The 22,435-nt window shown below is 34.6% G+C and overlaps 1 protein-coding gene across 1 annotated transcript in view; it reads left to right on the plus strand.

Moving 5' to 3' along the window:
- LOC126267774 (G-protein coupled receptor 52-like) overlaps positions 1 to 21,178 on the plus strand; it is a 108,730-nt gene extending 87,552 nt beyond the window's left edge. The window contains exon 3 of the mRNA XM_049973079.1: positions 8,803 to 21,178. Within this exon, the coding sequence (XP_049829036.1) occupies positions 8,803 to 9,638 (836 nt within the window). The 3' untranslated portion in view covers positions 9,639 to 21,178. The remainder of the gene's footprint in view (positions 1 to 8,802) is intronic.
- Positions 21,179 to 22,435: the final 1,257 nt, after the last annotated feature.

Here is a 22,435-nt window from a genome sequence, read left to right on the forward strand (position 1 = left end):
AATATTAAAGGAGTACATATTTATGTTACAAAGAAAACATAATTCAATTAACTAAAATCAAAGAACTACACGTATTTAAAAATTTTGAGGGTGTGTACGCAAATTTCGAACATCTCTCTCTGTTTATTGTATTATCAAATATTCGGTAACAGGAAACAAAAATGCGTCGCGATATCTCACCAAGAGACTGCGTTTTAATTACTCATCGATTTTTGCAGGCAGTATTTACTGCTTTCAATGGTAACATTGCAAAAGCAGCTAAAATTTAAAGACGCTTGTACTGCCATTCTATTTTCCCTTCTGGTCAAACAGATTGATTGGTAAACTCATTTCACAGTTCCCTGATAGGTGGTGGCAATTATGTGTTTTTCGGGGTTCCAACGGTACTTTTGTTTCGGCCCATCTGTCTTTGTGTCGTTCTTCTTTTCACAGTGATATTTGCACATTGGTACTAAACACACACAAGGAGAATTTCCGAAAAGGCAAAATGAGCAGATACTCGCAGCAAGATGCAAAAAACTAGAACGAACTTTCACCCTGCAGCGGAGTGAGCGTTGTTTTCAAACTTTAAGACAAATTAAAACTGTGTGCCGGACCGAGACTCGAACCTGGGAACTAGATCTGGCACACAGTTTTAATCTGTCTCGGTTTCAAGCAAGAAACTGTTTCCACTAACCTGCGAAGTTCTTGAATTTGACGAAACCATGGGACGTTGACTGAAAGGAGGGGGAAGGGGGACTGCAGATATGGTTCGTTGACAAATTAAAGCCCAAAGTTGCGCTAACGCAACATTTCATTCGTAATTTTTTATATAAAATGAGTTGCATAAATTTCGAATTTCCTTATTACAACCTTAAGAGAACATATGAAAAAAAAAACTAGTTTCGGCATTTTATTAGATCACTGACCGTAATGTTGACCACCGTGAATTTTCAAACTTCCAGATAAATTTGCGAATTTCATTGCGAAAGTTTTCATTTTCTTCCCTAATTAGCACATGATGATTTTTAAACGAATTTTATACAGTGAACTTTCAAACTTCTATTATCATACTACATTACTGTTTAGAGACGTCACTTAAAATTCGAGTTATTTTCTTTTTGTTTTTGCTGTTTACAATAATGTTGCGTTTACGCCACTCTGGGACCGCCGAGTATATTTGTGAAACACGGCTGCTTCGTTCTACCATAATAATAAATCAGTATTCCATTGTTGACCGATCAGTTTATTATTGTTAGCCCTTGTTTAAAAAATATTCTTTCAGTTTGGTTGCTGTTTCAGTGTGTTTACAGGTGGAACAATAACTCTGATCTAATATTCGCTACCAGTACGTCAGTTTTACTGCTGCTGTAAATGAATGCAGACAGTACATACAGGGATTTTTGCTTGTTTAGGAATGTCTGATTATGACACGAAACCCCTATCTACTGCGGAACTTATGGCCATACTGAATGAAGATGAAGAAGAAGAGGTTACCAACAGCATCGATTGCACGTACATTCCACTAGATATTGATCAGATCACACATGAACAAGAAATTGATGAAGATCTTCTTGGTGAGGAAGAGGACGCAACTGATATCGTTGGTGCGTTTGAAATACATGCACATAGTGAGCAAGACAAAGTGAATTCAATTGTAGTGTCAGAATCCTGTGGACCTGTTAAGAAAAGAAAACGAATTGGTGTGAATGTAAGGAAAAGAACTGGAAGAAATCCTACCAACTTACACTTCTTCACCAATAACAGAGGAGATCACCAAGACAGATGACACAAATAATAGAGTAAAGAGTCTATCGCCTTATGAAATTTTTTGACTTTGACGCAGAAGTGTTTCCAATAATTACTGAATACTCAAATAAATATGCACAAGATAATAATCGCCTTTCATTTCAAATAACTGTTCCATTCCTGAAGCAATTTATAGGAATAATGATTCTTTCAGGATATCACACGTTGCCTGCAATGAAACTATATTGGTCGAAATATGAAGACAAACGATTACCAATTGTAAGAAGTTGCATGAGTAGTAATAAATTCTTATCAATCAAACAAAACATCCACTTGTGTGATAATGACAGACTGGACAAAAATGTCAAGTTTTCTTAAGTGAGACCAATATTTGATATAATAAAAGAAAAATATTTTCAGTTTGGAATTTTTTCATATAATTTGTCTATTGGCAAAGGACAAGGTCCCGTATTTTGCGAGATGTTCCTGAAAGGTGTTCATCAAAGGAAAATATGTCAGATTTGGCTTCAAATTGTGGTGTTTATGCAGTTCAAATGGCTACTTGTACAAATCCATTCCTTACAGTGTGAAGATGACAGGATGTGAAACATCTGAATTTTCTTAAAATATGGGTGAACAAGTAGTTTTGAATTTGCTTTCAGTTGTAGAAGACCCGTCCCGTCATTGTATATATTTTGATAGTTTCTTCTCCTCTTATTATTTATCTTGTTTTTTTTTCTAAACAAAAGGGATTGTTTGCCACTGGCGCTGTTCGGGAGAACCGCCCTGCAAAGCGCCCTTCGGAATCCACCTCAAGCATGAGGAAAAAAGGCGAGGGTGTGTTTGACAACAAAGCTGAAGTCATGATGGTAAAGTGGAATGACAATTCCACTGTGACAGTAGTTACCAACAGCGGCACCATTCAGCCTTTAGCGAGTGCAAAAAGGTACAGTCGAAAAGAAAAGTATTTCTCTGCTCCGACCCAGGGTAATATCTCAGTACAATCACCGTATGGGCGGTGTTAATTTACACGACAATGCTACTGCCAATTACAGAATTCTAAAAAGAAGCAAGAAATGGTGGTGGCCTCTCTTTACCAACTTGATAGACAGTGTAACTGTGAATTCGTAGAAAATATACAATCTTGCAAATGAAGAAAATATGTCATCTTCAATTTCGATCATTTTTATGCATGACCCTAATGAAATCAGAAGATACTGCAGTCGAGAATGAAGAAAACAGAGAAACTGCAAGCCTACAGAACACAGAAAAATGCAATTACGGACGTCCGTCCAAATGCTCTCTTCCGAAAGAAATACCCTGTGATGATGTAGGCAACATAATAATAGAGGAAAACAAAGCAAGAAGAAAACGTAGGTTACGTAAAAGTATAATAATTTACAAACGCACAAGCTGTAATGTGCATCTTAATTCAAACTGTTTTCAAACATTTCATAAGAGAGAGAAATAAGACTCCTTATAGTCCCACAGTTGCGTAAACGAAACATTTTGCTGTACTTTAATTAGGATCTGTATATTTCTTTTTTGTATATTTGTGTCTATATTAGTGCGCAATCAGATGAAATAAACATTTTTTTTAAAAAAATCATTATTTTAATGCTTGGTCGTTAATGGGTTAACTCCACACAATTCCGTGATGTGTGGATAATGCTCCATACCAAAACAGGGAGTTCGACGCAATGCCTAATAAATATGATTTCAGGATTACGATGTTAGAGTGGTTGTAAGATGGGCAGGTGAAATGCAACAACTCAATGAGGAAGGCTGAACTGTCCTCTACAATAAAGGGAAACAAACCAGTCGTAAAAGTGTACATCGTGGAGGAAATCGCTGAGAGCACAAGCCCACAAAGTTGTGCGTTTACCGCCCTAAAACTGCGATCTAAATCCTATAGAATTGGCACATGTTGTCGAAGGTAAGATTGCAGAATATTGTTAATGCTGCTTTCCTTTTAGTTACTCCACAGGACTGGCAAGCTTATTGCGGGAATGTTCAGTAACTGGAGCAAGGCCACTGGAGACGAGATTGGATAATAGAAATGACCATCGATGAAGTTATCCTCAATACCACGCCCTCATGCGATGACGATGACCATCACCACCGTCATCTTGAATCAAACACAATTGACATAGATCTTTAATGAACATCATTATGACAGTTCTTTTAGGTGCAATTACTTAGGCTTACACTTTTTACACATTACTGCTATACTGCATTTAAAAAATGCACTGTGCAAACAGGTTCCAAAATTTAGTTATTGACTTCGTGTTCATAGCGTCGTAAGTTCTACATTCACTTATTTTCATTTTCATTGTTTTCAATAAGTAAATAATACATAAATTTTAGGTAAAACTCTCTAGCATGAATATGTCAACAAATTAGATGATTTCCTGTCTGACGAAAGTGTTACTTAAGCTGGCAATATTTCCCTGAGTGCTGCCTCCGAGTTCGTATTATGCGCAAAACGTAGGTAGTGATGCTATTAATGCTCCAAGCAGCCGTCATTGCCTGGAGTGAGCATTCACAAGCGCAGAACAGATTTTGTGTTGTCTACATACATTGCCGGCCTGGTCACGTGTTCTCGGGATATCGTATAGCGCCCTGTATATTTAGAATGTCACTACATCCCTGGTACAGACAGATTCTTTTCGTAAGTGTCGTGGATTATTTATATATATTGCGCAGACATTTTAACAGTATCCATTTGGTACCGGGAATAAACCAGCTACGTAAATTTTAAGGTCAAGTGATATTACATCCTGCTTCTTTGCGATAGTTCAGATGCACTCGATTTTTGGTAGCTTTCAGTATGATATGGCACTTTATAGTATTACAGAGCCTGACGTACATGTTTGCAGTGATAGTCTTGCAAAACGACAGTACGCTAGTGCTTTTGCAAGTGTCCGAAAAACACGGAATTTGCCACACTTTAGCGATTATATCCCTGCTAACTCGTACTTTTTTCTGTTATTTCTGGGTATTTATTTTCTCGTTTTTGCTACCTAAAGCACAATTGTTCTTACTGGTGACACTTTGAAGTATTTATTTAACGCATTTTACGTACTTGCTCCCAGTTTATTAAATAAATACTAAACCGAGTAATCTATATACATAATCGATAAGTCACTGATAAATGCATGGAGGATAGTATTTGCTGAAACAACTAACCATTTCCTTCCTGACCCACTAACAAATTTACGAGAGGAAGCGATTGTTTGTAAGCTTTTGTACGAGCCGTAATATCTATTATATAGTCATAAAATCGTAGAAAAATTGGTCTACAGAATCAAGCCTTAATTATAATGCATCTCGAAATTTTTAAACATATACAGTGTCTCTTACTAATATGATAATTATAATTAGAGCTACATGGTATGTACGCATAAAAAGTTGCTATCCCTCCTTCATATATTTTTCTTTGCATCCGTAGCAACAACAGTAATTCACCATCGCTATTACAATATCAACAAACGGTGAAACACAACAAAAACTCTTGATATTATAAACTTCAAACGCTGCAGAAAGCACAGACGCACAGCGAAGTCCCCAAAACACGTGACAATCCTGGTTTAATGTTGACAACATGCGCAGAACGCAATGCTCGTTCCAGAGATGTTTACTCTATGCCATAATCCAGTGGCACGGCCGTACCCGACAGCCACCGCGCCAATCGTCAACTTGTCGTGTGGAAACAGTTGCTGTATGTCTTTTCCTCCTCCTTTAATGTTGCTGCAAATGCTCGTCCATTCGTCCGGGTCATTTTTATTTGACCCACCCTGCATAAAGCGGAAACTTTATTATAAAATATTTCAAATTTTGACATAAAACAAAATTAAACATTCAAATACATAACTTTTATTCAGACAGTAATTCACAAGTTTCTGTTGAAAATGGATGTGTTCTGTGAAAATGTTCGGTTTTGTTTCCTTTCACCCCATCAGTTCCAACTACGATAGGAAGGCATGTAAACCATAGACAAATTGTTTCCCACAGTGTATTCTTTCCACTTAAATATTTCAATAAAAAATGTACACACAACAATGTTTTGTTTTGTTTTCTTCCTTGCCTTCGATTTTACAGAAAACAGAGAATGTGTATTTGTGGCTTATCAGTTTATGATTAGAATACTAAAAAGGAATCTCTTCGTTCTAAACTTAGTAATCCTACATATTCAGAAATTAACACTAAACAAAATACTGCCATTGACGCTACTATCCTCACAGATGTAGCAGTTGAAGGAAGCCTATCTCTTGAATTCCGTATAGTTTCGTGTACCCATGCATTTTAAGTGATCCCGTTCCTAATGAATATTTCGTTCACACTAAAAATAAACAAAGCTCAAACTCAGAGAGGGGAGATGATATGATGGACAGAGAGGGAGAGAGGAAATGGACACAGAAGGGGGAAGGAGAGCATGGACAGAGAGAAAGGGTGGGAGAAGAGATGGAATGAGGGAGAGGGGAAGAGATGATGCAGAGAGCGAGGAAAGGAAGGAGCAGAAGATGGAGAAAGAGAGGGAAGTTGAGAAGATAGGCAGAAAAATGGGTGGGGGGTGGGGTGGGGTGGGGAGGGGAAGAGGAATTTAGGGTGTATACCCAATCTCCATACAAATTTAGCAATTGTGAAGAATTGCTGTGTTAGCTGCTATACCAATAAAAACAAAATGGTAATTTACTTAAATCAGTGCTTAGTACATCATTTTAACATCACTCACAAGAAAGTGCCGTTAAGAGAAATACATCATTTGAGAACCATCCCTCTAATTTGAGAAGCATATGTATCATGAAAATAATTTAATAACTACAATAGAAACAAACTTTCAGAGTTTTGACAACATTATACTGTACACGATACAAAATCGAAGTTTTCACTCACCACTGTCAGTACTGCAGTTATTACCAAGGTAGTAAACATATGTCTGCAGACTGTGGCTCCATGAACATAAATGGGGAACTGACTTTTATTTCAGTTGCTTACACTTATTTTTCCAGTAGTCAGTATTTTTGTTAGATTTTTCTTTGTGATGGACCTCCCCTTTATGTCTAGCTTTACTCAATTTCCTGTGATTTCGCAGTTCTACATGTAAGCTCACGAACTGTGTTGGATTTGCTGCTGTCATGCACCTTTATGTAGCTGGAATGTTTTCTACAAGCACTCAGGCGGGAAGGGCATCCTTCTGGACAAGGAAGTGAAAAATATCCTTCATAAAACACAGCTAGTACTTCTCTATAATTCATTGCCATTTTCATGAAATTTAGGTTTCACACTACTTTATTCTATAAATACTAGCTGAGAAATCTGGAAATATCAGGGAGAAATGAAAATAGTTTTGATAAAACGTTTTTATTGGGGGGGGGGGGGGGGGGGCGTCTACGTGCCCTCCAGGATCCCTCACCCCTCCTCAATTCACAACTGGTTTCATCCAGGTTGTTAGGACATTTTTGTCCATTCTCTGAGAAGTCCACATTTCAAAGCAAAGGCGTGGGGAGTGACACACGTGTCTAATTATTACTGTTCAGGACTAATGACAAAATTCTTGCTGACCATCATTATGTTATAGCAAACTCATGTTCTTGCAGTTATGATATGCAATGAAATGTTAGCTTTCTATAAACGTATTCACTGTTTTTACAAATAGATACTGTGCTGCTTCTCCTTTTTAAACAGCTCAAGGATGAATATCATACACATGTACAACTCTGCCCTTGTCATTGTCTAAGTAACAGACAGAGCAATGTGTTTTCACATGACTGTTGCAGGGGAATTATCTGCTAGTATCAAAATTTTTGTGCTCTGTGTGTGATCTGCCATTGCCTTTTGATGACTGTTATCAATTATATTCGTTATAGTAGCTGTTGTTTTGTTTCGTTTATTTGCATAGAATACATTATTCTTGGCCATGAAAAGCTATTAATATTGATGTTTGTAAAGTAAGCTTTCAGTCTACAACCTCAGATCTTACACTGCTTTGCAAAAATATTTAGCTCTGGAAATAGCTTCTTACCTAAATCACAGCAACTTATGATTTCCCTGTAATACTTCCGCTGTCCACATTATCTTTTCAGTTTTGAGAGCCACTTCAATAAGACTTAATTATCCAGTCACAAAAGATGGCATAACCTGCCCCACTATTTGTATGCCCACTGGCTTGTTTTATTCCTTGGTATAGATTATTTCCATTCATGTCTTCCATCACACTCCTCCTTCCTGGCCTCATCCCATTTCTTCACAGTATCAGCATGTTATTTTTGCACTATGGTCGCAGGTTCAAATCCTGCCTCGGGCATGAATGTGTGTGATGTCCTTAGGTTAGTTAGGTTTAAGTAGTTCTAAGTTATAGGAGATTGATGACCTCAGATGTTTAGTCCCATAGTGCTCATAGACATTTGAACCATTTTTTGTTATTTTTGAATTTGGCTGTTTTACTGTAGAGTGTGGCCAAGGAAATTTGTGTACCCTATCTGCTGCATTAATATGAAATCTTTCTGTGTTTACAAAACAGACTTTTTGAATAGTTACTTGCAGATGAATGCTAAAAATTCCAACCCCTAAAGCAAGCAAACCATTCTGTCTCACAATTTCGAATTTTCCTTTTGATACATTAATGAAAAAACTTAGTTATAGGGTGGAATACATTCACTGAACAGAAACCTGCCTCTTCAAATTCTCCAAATAAGATGAGACAGTTCTTTAGTTTGCTCGAAATGTGTCACTGTGATTCCTCCTTTCCTCATCTCAATCACCATCACAAATATTGCAGTGGTAACTCATAATATATCGTAGTGACCAATACTTCTAGACATCTTGTGACTATAAAAAAAGAAAGAAATATATCTTCCATCAAAAAGTTAAAAATTCATGCATGTTGTGATATGTTTCTGAAATTGGCAGTAACATAAATTTTAAGTACATGAGAAACTAAAGAAACTAAATTTTGTTAATACCAATACATGAAACAAAATGTATCTACTGAACATTACATACTACCATTACTAAAAATTGTATTAAATCAAGTATCAACACCATTTTACAGATTTCTTTTATTTGTTTCAGGTCCATCAGAGATGATCAACATCTATCTCCTGTCTCTAGCAGTAGCAGACCTTCTCTGTGGCTTATTCGTAGTTCCACTCTCAGTGTATTCAGCCTGGCTACAAAACTGGATCTACGGAGATTTGGTGTGCCGCTTGATGGGGTATCTTGAAGTAACACTCTGGAGTGTTAATGTCTTCACCTTCATGTGGATAAGTGTTGATCGGTATCTGGCAGTGCAAAGACCGCTTCGGTACGATACAGTGCAAAAGCGTACCCACTGTCAATGTTGGATGGTGTTCACATGGGTCTCTGCTGCAATGTTGTGTTGCCCTCCACTGCTGGGAGTCAATAAGCCACATTTCGACCGTGATGCTTTTGTCTGCATGTTGGACTGGGGAAATATGGCTGCCTACTCTATAACAGTTGCCATACTGGTGCTAGGCCCCAGTCTCATCACAATTGTCTACACATACTACTACATATTTTCCATGATGAGAATGGTGCGAAGTGGTGTCCCAATACATGATAAAGAATATGCATCTGCTCTGACTGAAAACTTGTCTAACCCAAGTCACATAATGTCTTTCGTGCTTGTGCTGACATTTTGGATTTCATGGACACCGTATGCAACAGTCAAGTTCTATGAGTACTTCACAAACAGCAGGTATCAGGTGCCATATCTACACTTTGTAATTGTGTGGATAGGTATACTGAACTCTTTTTGGAAAATAGTGATCCTCATCGCTCTGAGCCCACAGTTTCGATTAGCAGTGCGTGTCTTCTGTATCAGACTCTGTTGTCGTTACAAAGGCAGGCTGCAGGGTGAGTTGATTGACATGGATGATGATGATTAAGACTATTTGTTGTTTGGTGGTGAAGTGACTACCTTCTTGCTCTGCAGTTGTGTCTGACAGGAATCAGGTGTTGTGCAGGTGTCTCAGGGAATGCATTATAATATATACATCTCTGTAGCTATGTTCTATTCTGAAATGGCTCACAGCTGTTTGAGAGATGGAAGCTAACTTTCATTTCTTACATCTTGATGCAACAACATTCTAAATGTCTCTTTTTCAGAAAAAGTCTTGCGATTAATATATTCCCCTTGTTGTAGTATTTCTACAAATGTATTGTTTTATGAATTGTTTGATTTTCTGTTCAGAGAAGTAAATAATGTATAATTCATGTAAAAATTGTTTTTTGAACACTAGAATTACAAAAATAATGTCCAGAAAAGCAAGTATTCTCAGGTTTATTTCAAGACATTCAAACAGATCATTTTCTGATGAACCTGTTTCACTCACCATGATACAATTACTAAACTGGAATCGGACATTCCGAAATTTAACACATGCTGTTTACCTCTGTAGGATGACTGTGTATTTACAGAAAGGTAAATCTATTTCTAACTCATCTTAGCCAAATGGAACTGTCTCTCTGGCCTTACCATGTGCTATAAATCATGATTTTCTCTTTCATGAATGCAACAGAAACTTCTTACTCTGATCCTGTATGTGGTAACAACAAATAATATTTCTGATACAAAATCAACTGTTTTAAAGTGAATGTATTCTAAAGAATACACATGGAAACTTAAACTTGATGAATGCTCTTACTAATAACCACATAGATGCATCTATGAGATTATCAAAGTACACCACCACGAGATAGTAAAATGCTTCCAACTAGTTCCATCAAAGAAAAACTCCAACTGCAGTTTTAATTAATGGGGGATTTTAAATACTATGCTAACTGCTCAATTCAAATTTTTGTAACAGATGTTTACAATATCTAGTATCCTAAAATCCATATGGTAGCAACAAGCAGAAACATACAGGCACAATACGTATGTATATCTACAATAAAAGAAGTTAATAATTAATCTTGCTATTCAAAAACCATGTCATTTTTAATTTTCCATTTGTCTTGTAAGTACTTTCCATTACACAGTAAAACACCAACAAATAAACAAGAAAGTAGGTCAGGTTTTCACACTCTGAAGTATGATTAAATCTATTATAAAAACCTTTCCTGTAAAAGAGTCCTATTAGGAGCTCATGGTATTTACATACTTTTTAGACTGAAATAGTTACTCAAAGCAGACTCTTACAACCTGTAAACTTATAAAATCATTCCTGTTACTTCCTATATTGTTGGCTTTAAACACCACACAAGCTTGTGCTGCCACAAAAATTGAAACATTTATTATTTAAATTGCTTTGCAGAAAAGCTCATGCAAGATTCACCTACTTCCCTGATACTGAAACTGTAAGTGAAAAGGTTGTTTCATTAGTTATTCCTTTCATGAAAAATGTTTGTTCACATGAGGGGATACATATTCAGATCATTAAGAAAATGTCAGTTTTGTGTAGGCTCTTGCTCAACTGTTTTCGCCAGAAACTAAAGTGGGTAGTTAATTCACAAATGCTGACTTTTCCTTCCACCAGTTCTGTTTCTGATCAAAGTAATATTTACATCAAAATATTTGTGACAGAAGTAACTTTCTGCTTGTGACTTGCCATGTGTGTCCTAATACAATCAATAATGCCTGAAACAGAAGCCCCAGTAAAATTCACCATTTCACACACCTGCGATAGCAGTTCCTGCAGAACAATTTTTGGGACATACCTAGTATATAAAAAAATACTACCGCATGAGATAAGTAACTTCTTCCAGTAAATCAGTTATCTGTTTGTGTTCATTAATCACTTCTACTGTGCTGAAACAAGGTTTCCTTATTGCAACTGAAACACTGTATTCAGTTCAATGTCGACAATAATGTTTTGAGCAAAATGCAATTTCTTGGGGATTTTCATGAAACTATTATTTGTGTTATATTACTGTAAATGCAGATTCCATCAAAACACCAGCCATAGTCTGCTGTTTTCCTTTAACACATGCAAATCAGGTTTCATTTGTCTCTCATTATGACAAATGATAACATGTTTTCCTCACATCACACAGATAAGTAAAATATCTTCTGTAAATGACAATTAAAATCAAATTAAATTCAGTACTAGTGTTCAAAAAATATGTTCTAAAAATGGTTGTAAGATATGTTTGAGTTTACAGTAATGTAGTAAAAAACAAGTTTTCTAGTGGGCAAACTTGATGTCAATATCTCTTAATTCCGTGAAGGCTGATTCCTGACATGATGTAAAACCCTTGTTAGAAAATTTTATATAAATGTGCCCAACTCTTTAATTTATATGCATAACGTGTATTCTTGCACTTTTATTTTGCTGATGATACAAACCTGAAATATAGGAAACATGCATTAGAAATAGTTCAATTTGTAGCTGTATTTTCATACAAGTTGTTGATATATTGAAATTGTTAACCTGTTAAAATGTATTTCCAACCTATGTACTGGAACCTGATTTTTTGACATAAATACAAAAGTAGGTGTCTGCAACATGTCCTTCATAAATAATGTGCCTTAATTTGAATAGACGCAAAAGTAGGCTTATTAGGAAGTTATTTTATTTAGTGGGAAGTGCCATCTGAGTTCCAAGAACTAATTTCTAAAATATAAGAATGGAAACAGAAGTGTCCTACACAGTTAAATCTGAAAACACCACAATTTTTTTAAAAAAACCACAACTGTGACTGTAATTTCCCTGTAAAAACTCAATTTCTTTTGTGCTTCACCCTGTATTCTTGAATGATGTGGTTCATGAATAGGAAAGTGTATGGAATGACAGGGATGATGGACAACAAATCGTGTAATGGGTGTAGTCGGTGCTTGTATAGGTACCTATGTAGAACTGCAGTCATTTAGTTGAATAATGAAACTGCCTGTCACTGTGTGTAATCAACTTACACTTTATAACTGTTGTTTTGTCATTAAGTGCATTAGTTTCTATGCAAGACTCAACTTTTTTAATAGCTACAAATTTTTTCTGTGCTAAATGAACAGTTGGTAATTTGGCAATGTGGATAAAGATTCATAATTTATGTGTTATAGAAAAAGACTGTGTGTACCATTTTTCTTTAGATTTAAATTGCAAAATATTTTAAAAAAATTGTATAATTATTTATGGGAATATTTGGTGAACTTTGTTACTTCCCACAATCAAAACTTATTCACTTTGAATCGTAGTTCAAATATGAGAACAGCTTTTTGATATGTAAATGATTAAGGAAAATGTTTTTTGCTGACTGCCACATTAAGATTGGTATAAAAGATGTTAGTGTTGTTGATAGATATTAACATTACTATCTGTGTGTGCATGCTTAAACTCTACACATCAATGTATGTTCTTTTGACGAGTGGTACCAGACAGAACTTTCATAGATTCATTGTTGGTACTTAAAAAACAGTGGCTACTAAAACTACTTTCTAATGTTCCTGGCAAACAAAAAATATTAACAGGCTTTTACAGGTATACATATTTCCTCATCAGATGGGGAGCCTAAAAAGTGACACAAAGAGATGTAATGTATTTTGTCTTAAGATTTACAAGAATAGCAGAACTTCATGAAATGTTACACACTTTAGATGACATCAGTTGTAAAATGGTATTTACCTATGATAGTATCATATGTAGTATAAAGAAGCGATAGCCGTCACCTACGCTCCAACCCTTAAAATGCTGAACACCATAATAATGCAATCTTACTATGGATTTAAAATCCATGAATAATTTACTTCTAATCTTTCATTTAGAGTTCTGGTGAGATTGAAAGACAACTAGGGAAGTAAGGAGAGAAAGGACACTAGCGTTTGGTATATACTAGTGAGGGCAGGCATCAAATTCACAAGAGTAAAATTTTCTTAAATTTTCTCATTTTGAGAAGACAAAAGGAGCAATCTGTTCTACTTACAATAACCATTCTAAAGCCAAGATAGCATAAATATTTGTTTACTAAAACAACTGATTTTGGCAGACTTTACAGTCATATTCAGATTTAAAAAATTTTTGTTGTGAAATGTGTTCATTTTAAGTTGGACAAAAAATAGGACATTATAAAAGGTTTGTCACAACTAAAATATTTCAAAACATGAAGCACTTGCACAAATGGCCATGTCTATATATAAATCACTCACAGATCATTGTTAAATCACAAAAACACAGTACACAATAGCACATCTGTTTACATAAGCTGGACATATTCTGAACATTGAAAATTCGCCTTAAATAGAGTATAAGCTTATGTAAGCTGCTGGCCTACTGTGTACAGAGGTTTTTTATGTAACAATTGTCTGTGAATGGTACATATATGGATTGTTGTTGTTGTGGTCTTCAGTCCTGGCCATTTACATGAGGGACTTTATATTTTTAAATATTTTATTTATGAACAAACCTTTTATAATGTTGTTTTTATCCACATGAAAACATGACATGTGGTTCAACTTAAATTGAAGACATTTCATAACAATAAGATTTTTTAAGATCTGAAGGTCACTATGAAGTCTGTAAAAATTGGTTGTCTTAAATAACAAAACATTTATGCAATCTTGGCTTTAGAATGGTTTTAATGAGAAAATTTACCCTTCTATTATCCCATAAAATATCTAACACTAAAATGATTTGGAAGAAAAACGTCTGTGTGCCAACTATTGAGCTAGGAACTGTAATAGCAGGGCTCACATACTCACAAACAGAGAAAAAAATAGTAGTATATTGAACTCTAAGAACTTGAGGAACATCATATCTTTGCAGGAAATTTTAGGTGAAAAGGAGGGGGAGACAAAAAAACAGTACAGGAAAGATGTCATTTGTAAAGTATTAGATACAATTCGAATTTCTCAGATTTGCACCACTCTTACCTGTTGGTAACTACACCCTCTTCTGTCTCATAAACTAAGCTTCTTTGTCACTTTTTGTTATGAAAACATGTACTACAATAATGATGCACACAACTTTTAAACTAGCCTGCCAAACAACCAGAATTCAGCTTTTAAAATGGGGGTCCCAAATGAGTGTTCATTTGAAAAAGTTAGAAATCAGTTTTGGTTTTATTTGCAATAAATTGGTAAATATAAGGATAACAGAAATATAACACTCACAAATCATAAGAATATTTTAGTTAAGTTCTTCAATCACATACATTTTCATAACGCTTTGATCGCACACACAGCCTTCATGGTTGACTTCATAGTTCAGTCAGTTCAGAACTTTGCATGTTCTCTTAAGAGACCTATATAATCATTGCATCATTTGGTGTTGAATAAAGTTGTTATTATTATTATTATTATTATTATTACTCCTCAAGGGTATAAGTTAAATGGGTACACATAAATAGGGATACTAACAGAAACTATGTTGACTTTGTCATCTTTGAATGTTTGTTGCTTTGAGCTAAATAATTTTTTTTCTGCTTGGTTTAAATTTTTCAGAAGTTCACAAAACAGGGCTCACAATGTTAATACTTGACCCTTTCTCCTGTTACCATTGCCATCCATCCTTCTTCCTATTAAACAGTCTGTCCCTTATAACAGTGTGATTACACACTTTTCTAGACTTGCTGAAAATTAATCCCTGTAATATTCTCTACAGTTCTCTACATAATTGTGCAGGAGGAACAGGTCTAGAATCCCTTTCAAGCAGCTATGCTATTTATCAATAACATAACAATTCAATCAAAAATTTGTTAAATTAAGGAAACAAAATTCTTGTATGTCGTGACAGGAAGTTAAAAACCTAGAGGGAACACAATGCACACCAACCAGAGTATGCCTATTGCAATATTTTCCGTTATCATTCTTATTTTAAAATATAAAGCCCCAAATTTTTCAAATTCCTTTAAATCAATTTTTAATCATCTGTTAAATATGTAGTTATCAACAACACAATGACTGGTAGAACTGGTACAATAATGTCTGCTTTATTATAATTTACAGAAATATATCTAGCATTCATCTTAAGTCATTGGTGATACACTGCCTGGCTACTTATCTTTCCCTATGGTTACAAGCTGAGTATGTAAGGTTCGTACTGAAGTTTACCTAGTGACCTTTTTAGATTATTAACAATTACTTGTTATTCTACTACTAAATTACAATATTTGGATGTCCCTACAGCAACTTCATAAACACAACTGTATTTACTGTTGGGTTCAAATTAATGATGATGTAAATAAAATAGAAAGAAACTTCCACATGGGAAAAATATATTAAAAACAAAGATTCCAAGACTTACCAAGCGGGAAAGCGCCGGCAGACAGGCACAATGAGCAAAACACACAAACACACACACAGAATTACTAGCTTTCGCAACCGATGGTTGCTTCTTCAGGAAGGAGAAGGAAAGACGAAAGGATGTGGGTTTTAAGGGAGAGGGTAAGGAGTCATTCCAATCCTGGGAGCAGAAAGACTTCCCTTAGGGGAAAAAAAAGGACAGGTGTACACATCCTTTCGCCTTTCCCTCTCCTTCCTGAAGAAGCAACCATCAGTTGCGAAAGCTAGTAATTCTGTGTGTGTGTTTGTGTGTTTTGTTCATTGTTCCTGTCTGCCAGCGCTTTCCCACTTGGTAAGTCTTGGAATCTTTGTTTTTAATATACAACTGTATTTACTGTAAGATAGGTAGGCAGATGAGCAAGAAGGCATTTACACATGTGGCTTTCCATCTCAAGACATTAGAGATGACAAACTGGTATAATTCTGTAAATTGTGCTGGAAAAGCAATTTCCTACTGACACAGTGTGTACAATTTTTAAGATGTCAAACATATTGTTATGTCTATATAAAAATAGGCATTTCTGATTATCAAGATCATAATCCAAGAATTTTCATAGATTTTTGTGGAAGTAACAACATGAAATTCTCAGTCAGCTTACATGCCCTTGAAGCAAAAAATTACATAATTTATATGTCTGGCTACTTGCTACAACCAAATCTCATAGTTAAAAGAAGTCACATATATTGTTACAGAAAACCTATTGCATATGAAAAATGTTTCACTTGCCGGGCTCTAGAAATAACATTTAGCTCACACTAGTGTGACAGAAAATGCCTTGTTTCTTACACAAGTTTTAGTGCTCAGCTGTAATTAAATATATAAAATCACTATCAATTTTTTGTGAGAAAGTTGCATTGAAGATGTTAAAATACTGTAGAAAATGCCTCTTTTCCTATAGCTCAGGCTCTTAAATTCCTGGAATTCTTGGAGAATGATATAGGTGCCTACATAACTGACAATTTAGTTAAAAAATTAGCACCAACAATTTCTACTACTCTGATTCACAAAAGGGAGATTTAATTATACCTCTGAAAATAAGGTTTAATGAGAATAAAAAAATATATAGTTTGTCAGCTTCCATGTTTCTAAAGACACCCAGTACCATTTTATGACAGGCAGTTTTCAGAGAAAGGAAATTAGTTTCACTAGAATCAGCATGTGGTAGCATCAAAATAAAGGGAGAAGTTTAGATATATTTTATGCATTTGAAAATAGTTTGATAGATTTTTCATAGAAAGACAAGAGAACATGTTGTTCGTCTGTTTAAATATTCAAAAGATACACTTCCACATCTGAGCCCAACCCCTGTTAATTCATATGCTAATAAAAACAATAAAATTTGAATAATTGTATATTTAGGCTTTTATATGTCTTCATCCTCGAAGTTCTTCTTAAACACCTCTTATCTTGAATAAGAGAGAATATAGCAGACTATTGGAGGTGATAAGAGGAAACTGTATCCCAGACTATAACACAAACACAGATGCTTGCCTATCTTGAGCCATTTTGTTGCACTAATGCCTTAGAGAAGACACAAAATTTACACCTGTCACAGGCTTCACTCCAAAGCATGTATCCAGGGTTAAGTTGAAGCCCAGCACACATTTTTAAAAACGTCACTATGTCAACACAGTAGACATTCCACAAAATAGTACATTTCTTTCTTGTATAACTGAATCCTTCCTGGACCTCTACTGGCAGTATGTACCTGAAGACCTTAAGATTATGGTAACGCTCAAAACTTCTGTTCATTGCATGAAAATTGGATTTATTTACAACTCGTTCATACATAAAACATTTAGTGAATACAAAAGAAAATTCACCATAAGTATTCTACTCTGAACCTCCAACAAGTGGTGTGCAATATTTAAGGCACTGTATTTCCATTTGTGAGGCTCAGATTCAAATTTTTGTACCTACACCTTATTTTGGTTTACGATAATTTTCAAAACACACAAATGTCAGCAAAATTCTGGTAACAACTGCACTGTTGATACATTTCCCTGTTTTTCTGTAAATGATTTAATACAATTGTTCTGCAAAAATATTTTATAAAAGTATAAAAACAGTTATTTCCTTCCTAAAATCACTAACATGAGTAATCCAAGCAGGTGACTGAAAAGAGGTAATATCAGATGTCAGTGGCATAAGATAACTTCTACATTATATCAGCAGGACTGCAATGGATATCTGGAACCGATTCTCGGCTGCCAGAATGAGTAGCTCAAATTTAATTTATATGTATGACTGTAGTAATATGTATATTCTAAAATGACAATCGATTTACCTGCAACTGAAAGTCAGTTATTAGTAACCTCCAGAAAAAAATGCATTCTAGTAATAGCAGATAAGCTCAGAAATTTTGGTAATGTCTGTAAATTATTACTCAAGGATATACATATTTGTGGTTTGATATTAATTTATGGCAGCTGCATGAAGGAATCATGTTACCCATCATTTGTAAAAAAATTTATGTTTTGGTGCTGCAACTCAGAGGTTGACAAAGGATTTAATACATGTCTATCAACAATTTACTGGAGATAGAAATTCACCATACTGAAAAGTTGCAAGTTTGCAAATCTGCCTAAAACTGTCGGCTGCCCCTAATTTACTGTACAGCCTGAGTAACAAAAGAAGTTTAGGAAGTCGTAGCATGCAGTTGTGAGTAGAGTGTATAATAACTTATTGTTATACTTGTAAGAACTTCAAAAACATGGCATGTAAATGTGAAAGTTGGACATGAAAACTTGTCAAGAGCTTCTTTATTATGTCTGTATCACACTGAGCTATAATACTACATCACTAACATATTATTGTAATGAGATTTGAGACTTCGGAACACAAACATTGAGTTTAAAACCGTTATGAATTTTGCAAGACAATCTGTATAGATGGAGCTCTGAATATAATTTGTATGTCTTAAGTGCCCAACATTCAGCTGTTATGAGGAATAGAGAATTCATCATGCTCAGTCTGTTTTACTAAATACATCAGTAAAGTCCATAAAGTATGAACTATAATCATATTGCTTTTAGTCTTGTTTTTGTAACTGTTACAGCTACTTTTCTTGGAATGCAATATTAAATTCAAGAAGTTGAAACATAATAGTATAAAATTTACAACTTAAGAAAACCACTTATGAAATTCAAAACTCATGTTACAGATACAATCAAAATAGATAAAGAAGGAAGAATAGTACTTAATAGTTTTATTGCCTTTCAAATAACCAGATTTTCTGACAAAAGGTGAAAGGAGTAATTGAGAAACATACATTTTCTTTCCCTTCCTCATTTGTTCACATGAGAAGCAATAAGACCACTTCTAGTGACATCATTGTTAATGGAACATTAACCCTTATCAATTTTTCCTCCCATGGAAAGAGAAATAATAGTTTTTGAGAACACTGGTAAAGTTATCTGTAATGTGTAAAGAACGCACCAGACTAGACTAGACTCCAGCCTGTGAAGTGCGTGACCAGAGTGTATAAAAGGGAAGAGATATTATGGATACTGCTGAAATAGGATTACAAACACAGGGGTACTCATGAACAACTTCCTTTAAAAGTTAATATTCACAAAGAAAATGTCAATGAACTTAGTAATTGGCTTTAATTTTCATAAATTTTTCATCACATTCCTCAGTTAACCAACTTCTTCGTGTATCCTCTTTTCACTCTTATTATATAACCACATGTTTTTATTGTAACATTTTTGTATTTAAACAATATTTTTTATCACTATAGTTCTTTCTTCACCAACCACACACCTTGTTTGTGTTACCCTGCCACATGTCTCCTGTGTTAGTTTTTTCACTGAGTTCACAGTTTAGTAACAGTCTATACAATTTCCATAACCTCTTTTGTAACTTCAGTCAGCCTATTATCTCCACACACAAAACAACCTGTTTTCAACTTCTCCAGTTCACATCGAGTTTCAGATTCAACAACATATTGGGTATTTCAGAATCAAAAAGGTCTGATTTGATTAAGTTAATTTAGTACATACTTTATTGATTTTTATCACTTCTCTTTATTTGTCTGCAGTCTTTAAAGTACGGACTAGCAGCCAGATATAAATTTATACCTGAAATTAAAAAGAAAAAATCCACTCACCTCCAGAAGATGAACATGTGATGTGTAAGTACATGTGATAGCAAAGGGACTTTTCTCCAACCTGGAATTTTTCTTGTTGCAGAAATGTTCACTTAGTGACATGTCTCAAACCACACTCACACTTCAGGTATTCATTGTGCATTATTTTTATTTATTATGATGATGCACTTTTTAGCACAAAAATAACAGATATACCTTTAACACCTCATTATTCAGTGTCATGCCTTTAGCACTATGCCATTGCTGCCAGTGTAAGAGATTTGTGAAGTCATTTGATAGATTCAATGACTCTACAAATTGTTTGTTACTGTTAGGAAGACAGTTTATCAATAATCAAAACTGATATATACATTTTAGCTGTGATATTTAAAGAAACTAAAAATGATGGCTCAAATAACTGATGACCTGTGAGTCTTTCGTAGTTGTTCCATTTATGGTTACAATAATATTAAGATAAGTACTTTGCATTTGAGATGGTTCTGTCTGGTAACCAAAGAAGGGAAATTTCTGAAACTCTTTGTAAGTTATGTTGTTTGTGCAAACATCGATTATCTTATTTACATTGAAGTCTGAAGAAAAGTATAATCATTAACACTTTATACTGTAAAATTAGTAACTAAGTCTTTTTTATGAAGATTGCAACTGAAAATCTACTTCTTGATGTTATTTTTAAAATACTGTTTCTTTAATAACTGTATTTTAGTTACAAAAGTTGATCTAAAATTTGATAATTTAAACTAAATAACAAACACAAGGCCTTATACAGTTAGTATTAAGACGTCACAATGGCGCTGCAATCACTCATGGAAATTGAATAAGCTTGAGGCAACGCAGTTGCTGGCTGAATTTATGTAAATAATGTGTGTGTATAATGGAGCTAACTGTTTTTAGAAATAGATTATGGTTGAAATATATGTTTTGTAAAAAAATGTTTCTTCTGTGCTGCAATAAATTGTACAAATAGTGTTATCAGCAAAATCAGTATTAAATTTTATTAAGTCAAAACAACTGAAAGAGCTTGCTGCATGTGACCTTAATAACATCTTTCTCTTTAAAATGTATGAAGCTCATATCTTACGTACAAATAAAACTTGTATTAATCAAAAAATTAGCTATAAGTAAATTTCTCATCACCTTGTTATTTATAGAGTACTCTAGTTACACCATATAACTCCTAAAAGAATGCTGAGATGGTTCCCATTCTCATTGAGTCTTCTACTGAACTCCTCCATGTGTTGGCTTCACACACCAGAAAGGGGTGATATATCTACGCGATATATGTTACTACAAGTGCATGGCAGAAGATAAATTTCAGTTTATTTTACCACATATTATAGATTCCTCCCATTAACATTTATTACCAAATCTTCAATGTTCCCCAATCAAGACTGGCTACGCTACGTCAATTTTACAGTATCTGGAATACATACAATTAAGACTACACAGGCAATAAAAGAAAAATAAATTAATAAAGAATGTGGGCTTAGTATATGGTTTAATAATGAGACACATAGGAGTTTAATATCTGACACATAAAGAGTTTAATATCTCATTAAAAGTGGTAGCCTGTTCAATTAAAAAATACTTGCAACGACCCTAGTTTAACAACAAATCCTTTTTTAATTATGCATACTTGTAGTTTCACACATTCATTCTGGGACACCAATACCAAAAAATTAATAAACTGAATGCAGAAGTGTTACCATTTTTGCCATCAATATTTATAATGGGCAAACATTTCAGCTGGCACACATTAAAAATGTTCATTCTCAATACAGGAATGTGTTCCATGTTTTGGAGTAATAACAGCTCATGATGTTTATGTTTCCTTCCTATAACTGTGGATTTCATATCTCTTAATAAATGTTTTTTCTTGCCCATAACAGATCCTGTTGAAGGTACACTGACAAAAGCTGCATTCCTCATAACTGGATGATCAGAGATCTGCAGCAGTCCAGTTCCTTACTTTGATGCTAAAATTCAAAATGTGTTCTTGTGGTGTATTAGGATATTTCTGCAACCTGTTGAGCAGCCTCAATACTATAATAGACAACTGATATGGCTCAATACTACAATATATAACTGATATGTACAGTATATTTTTACAAAATGTTGGGGTGTTATGTATTGTAATTTTGTTAAGAAATATAACCCACATGAAGGTTTTCTAAACACATGTGTGCAATGGTTCCTCTCCAGGCAATCTTTTTATCAGTAATGAAATCAAGAAACATTTCAGTGCCCACTTTGTCAAAGATGCAGTGTCATCAACACAACATATTATCTGAGTATTTTATCTTCATTTTGTATACCTGCAGCAACAGGAAGGGAGTCCAGCCATAGTTACAATGAGGAAATG

Source organism: Schistocerca gregaria, chromosome 4 (assembly GCF_023897955.1).
Source record: "Schistocerca gregaria isolate iqSchGreg1 chromosome 4, iqSchGreg1.2, whole genome shotgun sequence".
Classification (NCBI taxonomy): domain Eukaryota; kingdom Metazoa; phylum Arthropoda; class Insecta; order Orthoptera; family Acrididae; genus Schistocerca; species Schistocerca gregaria.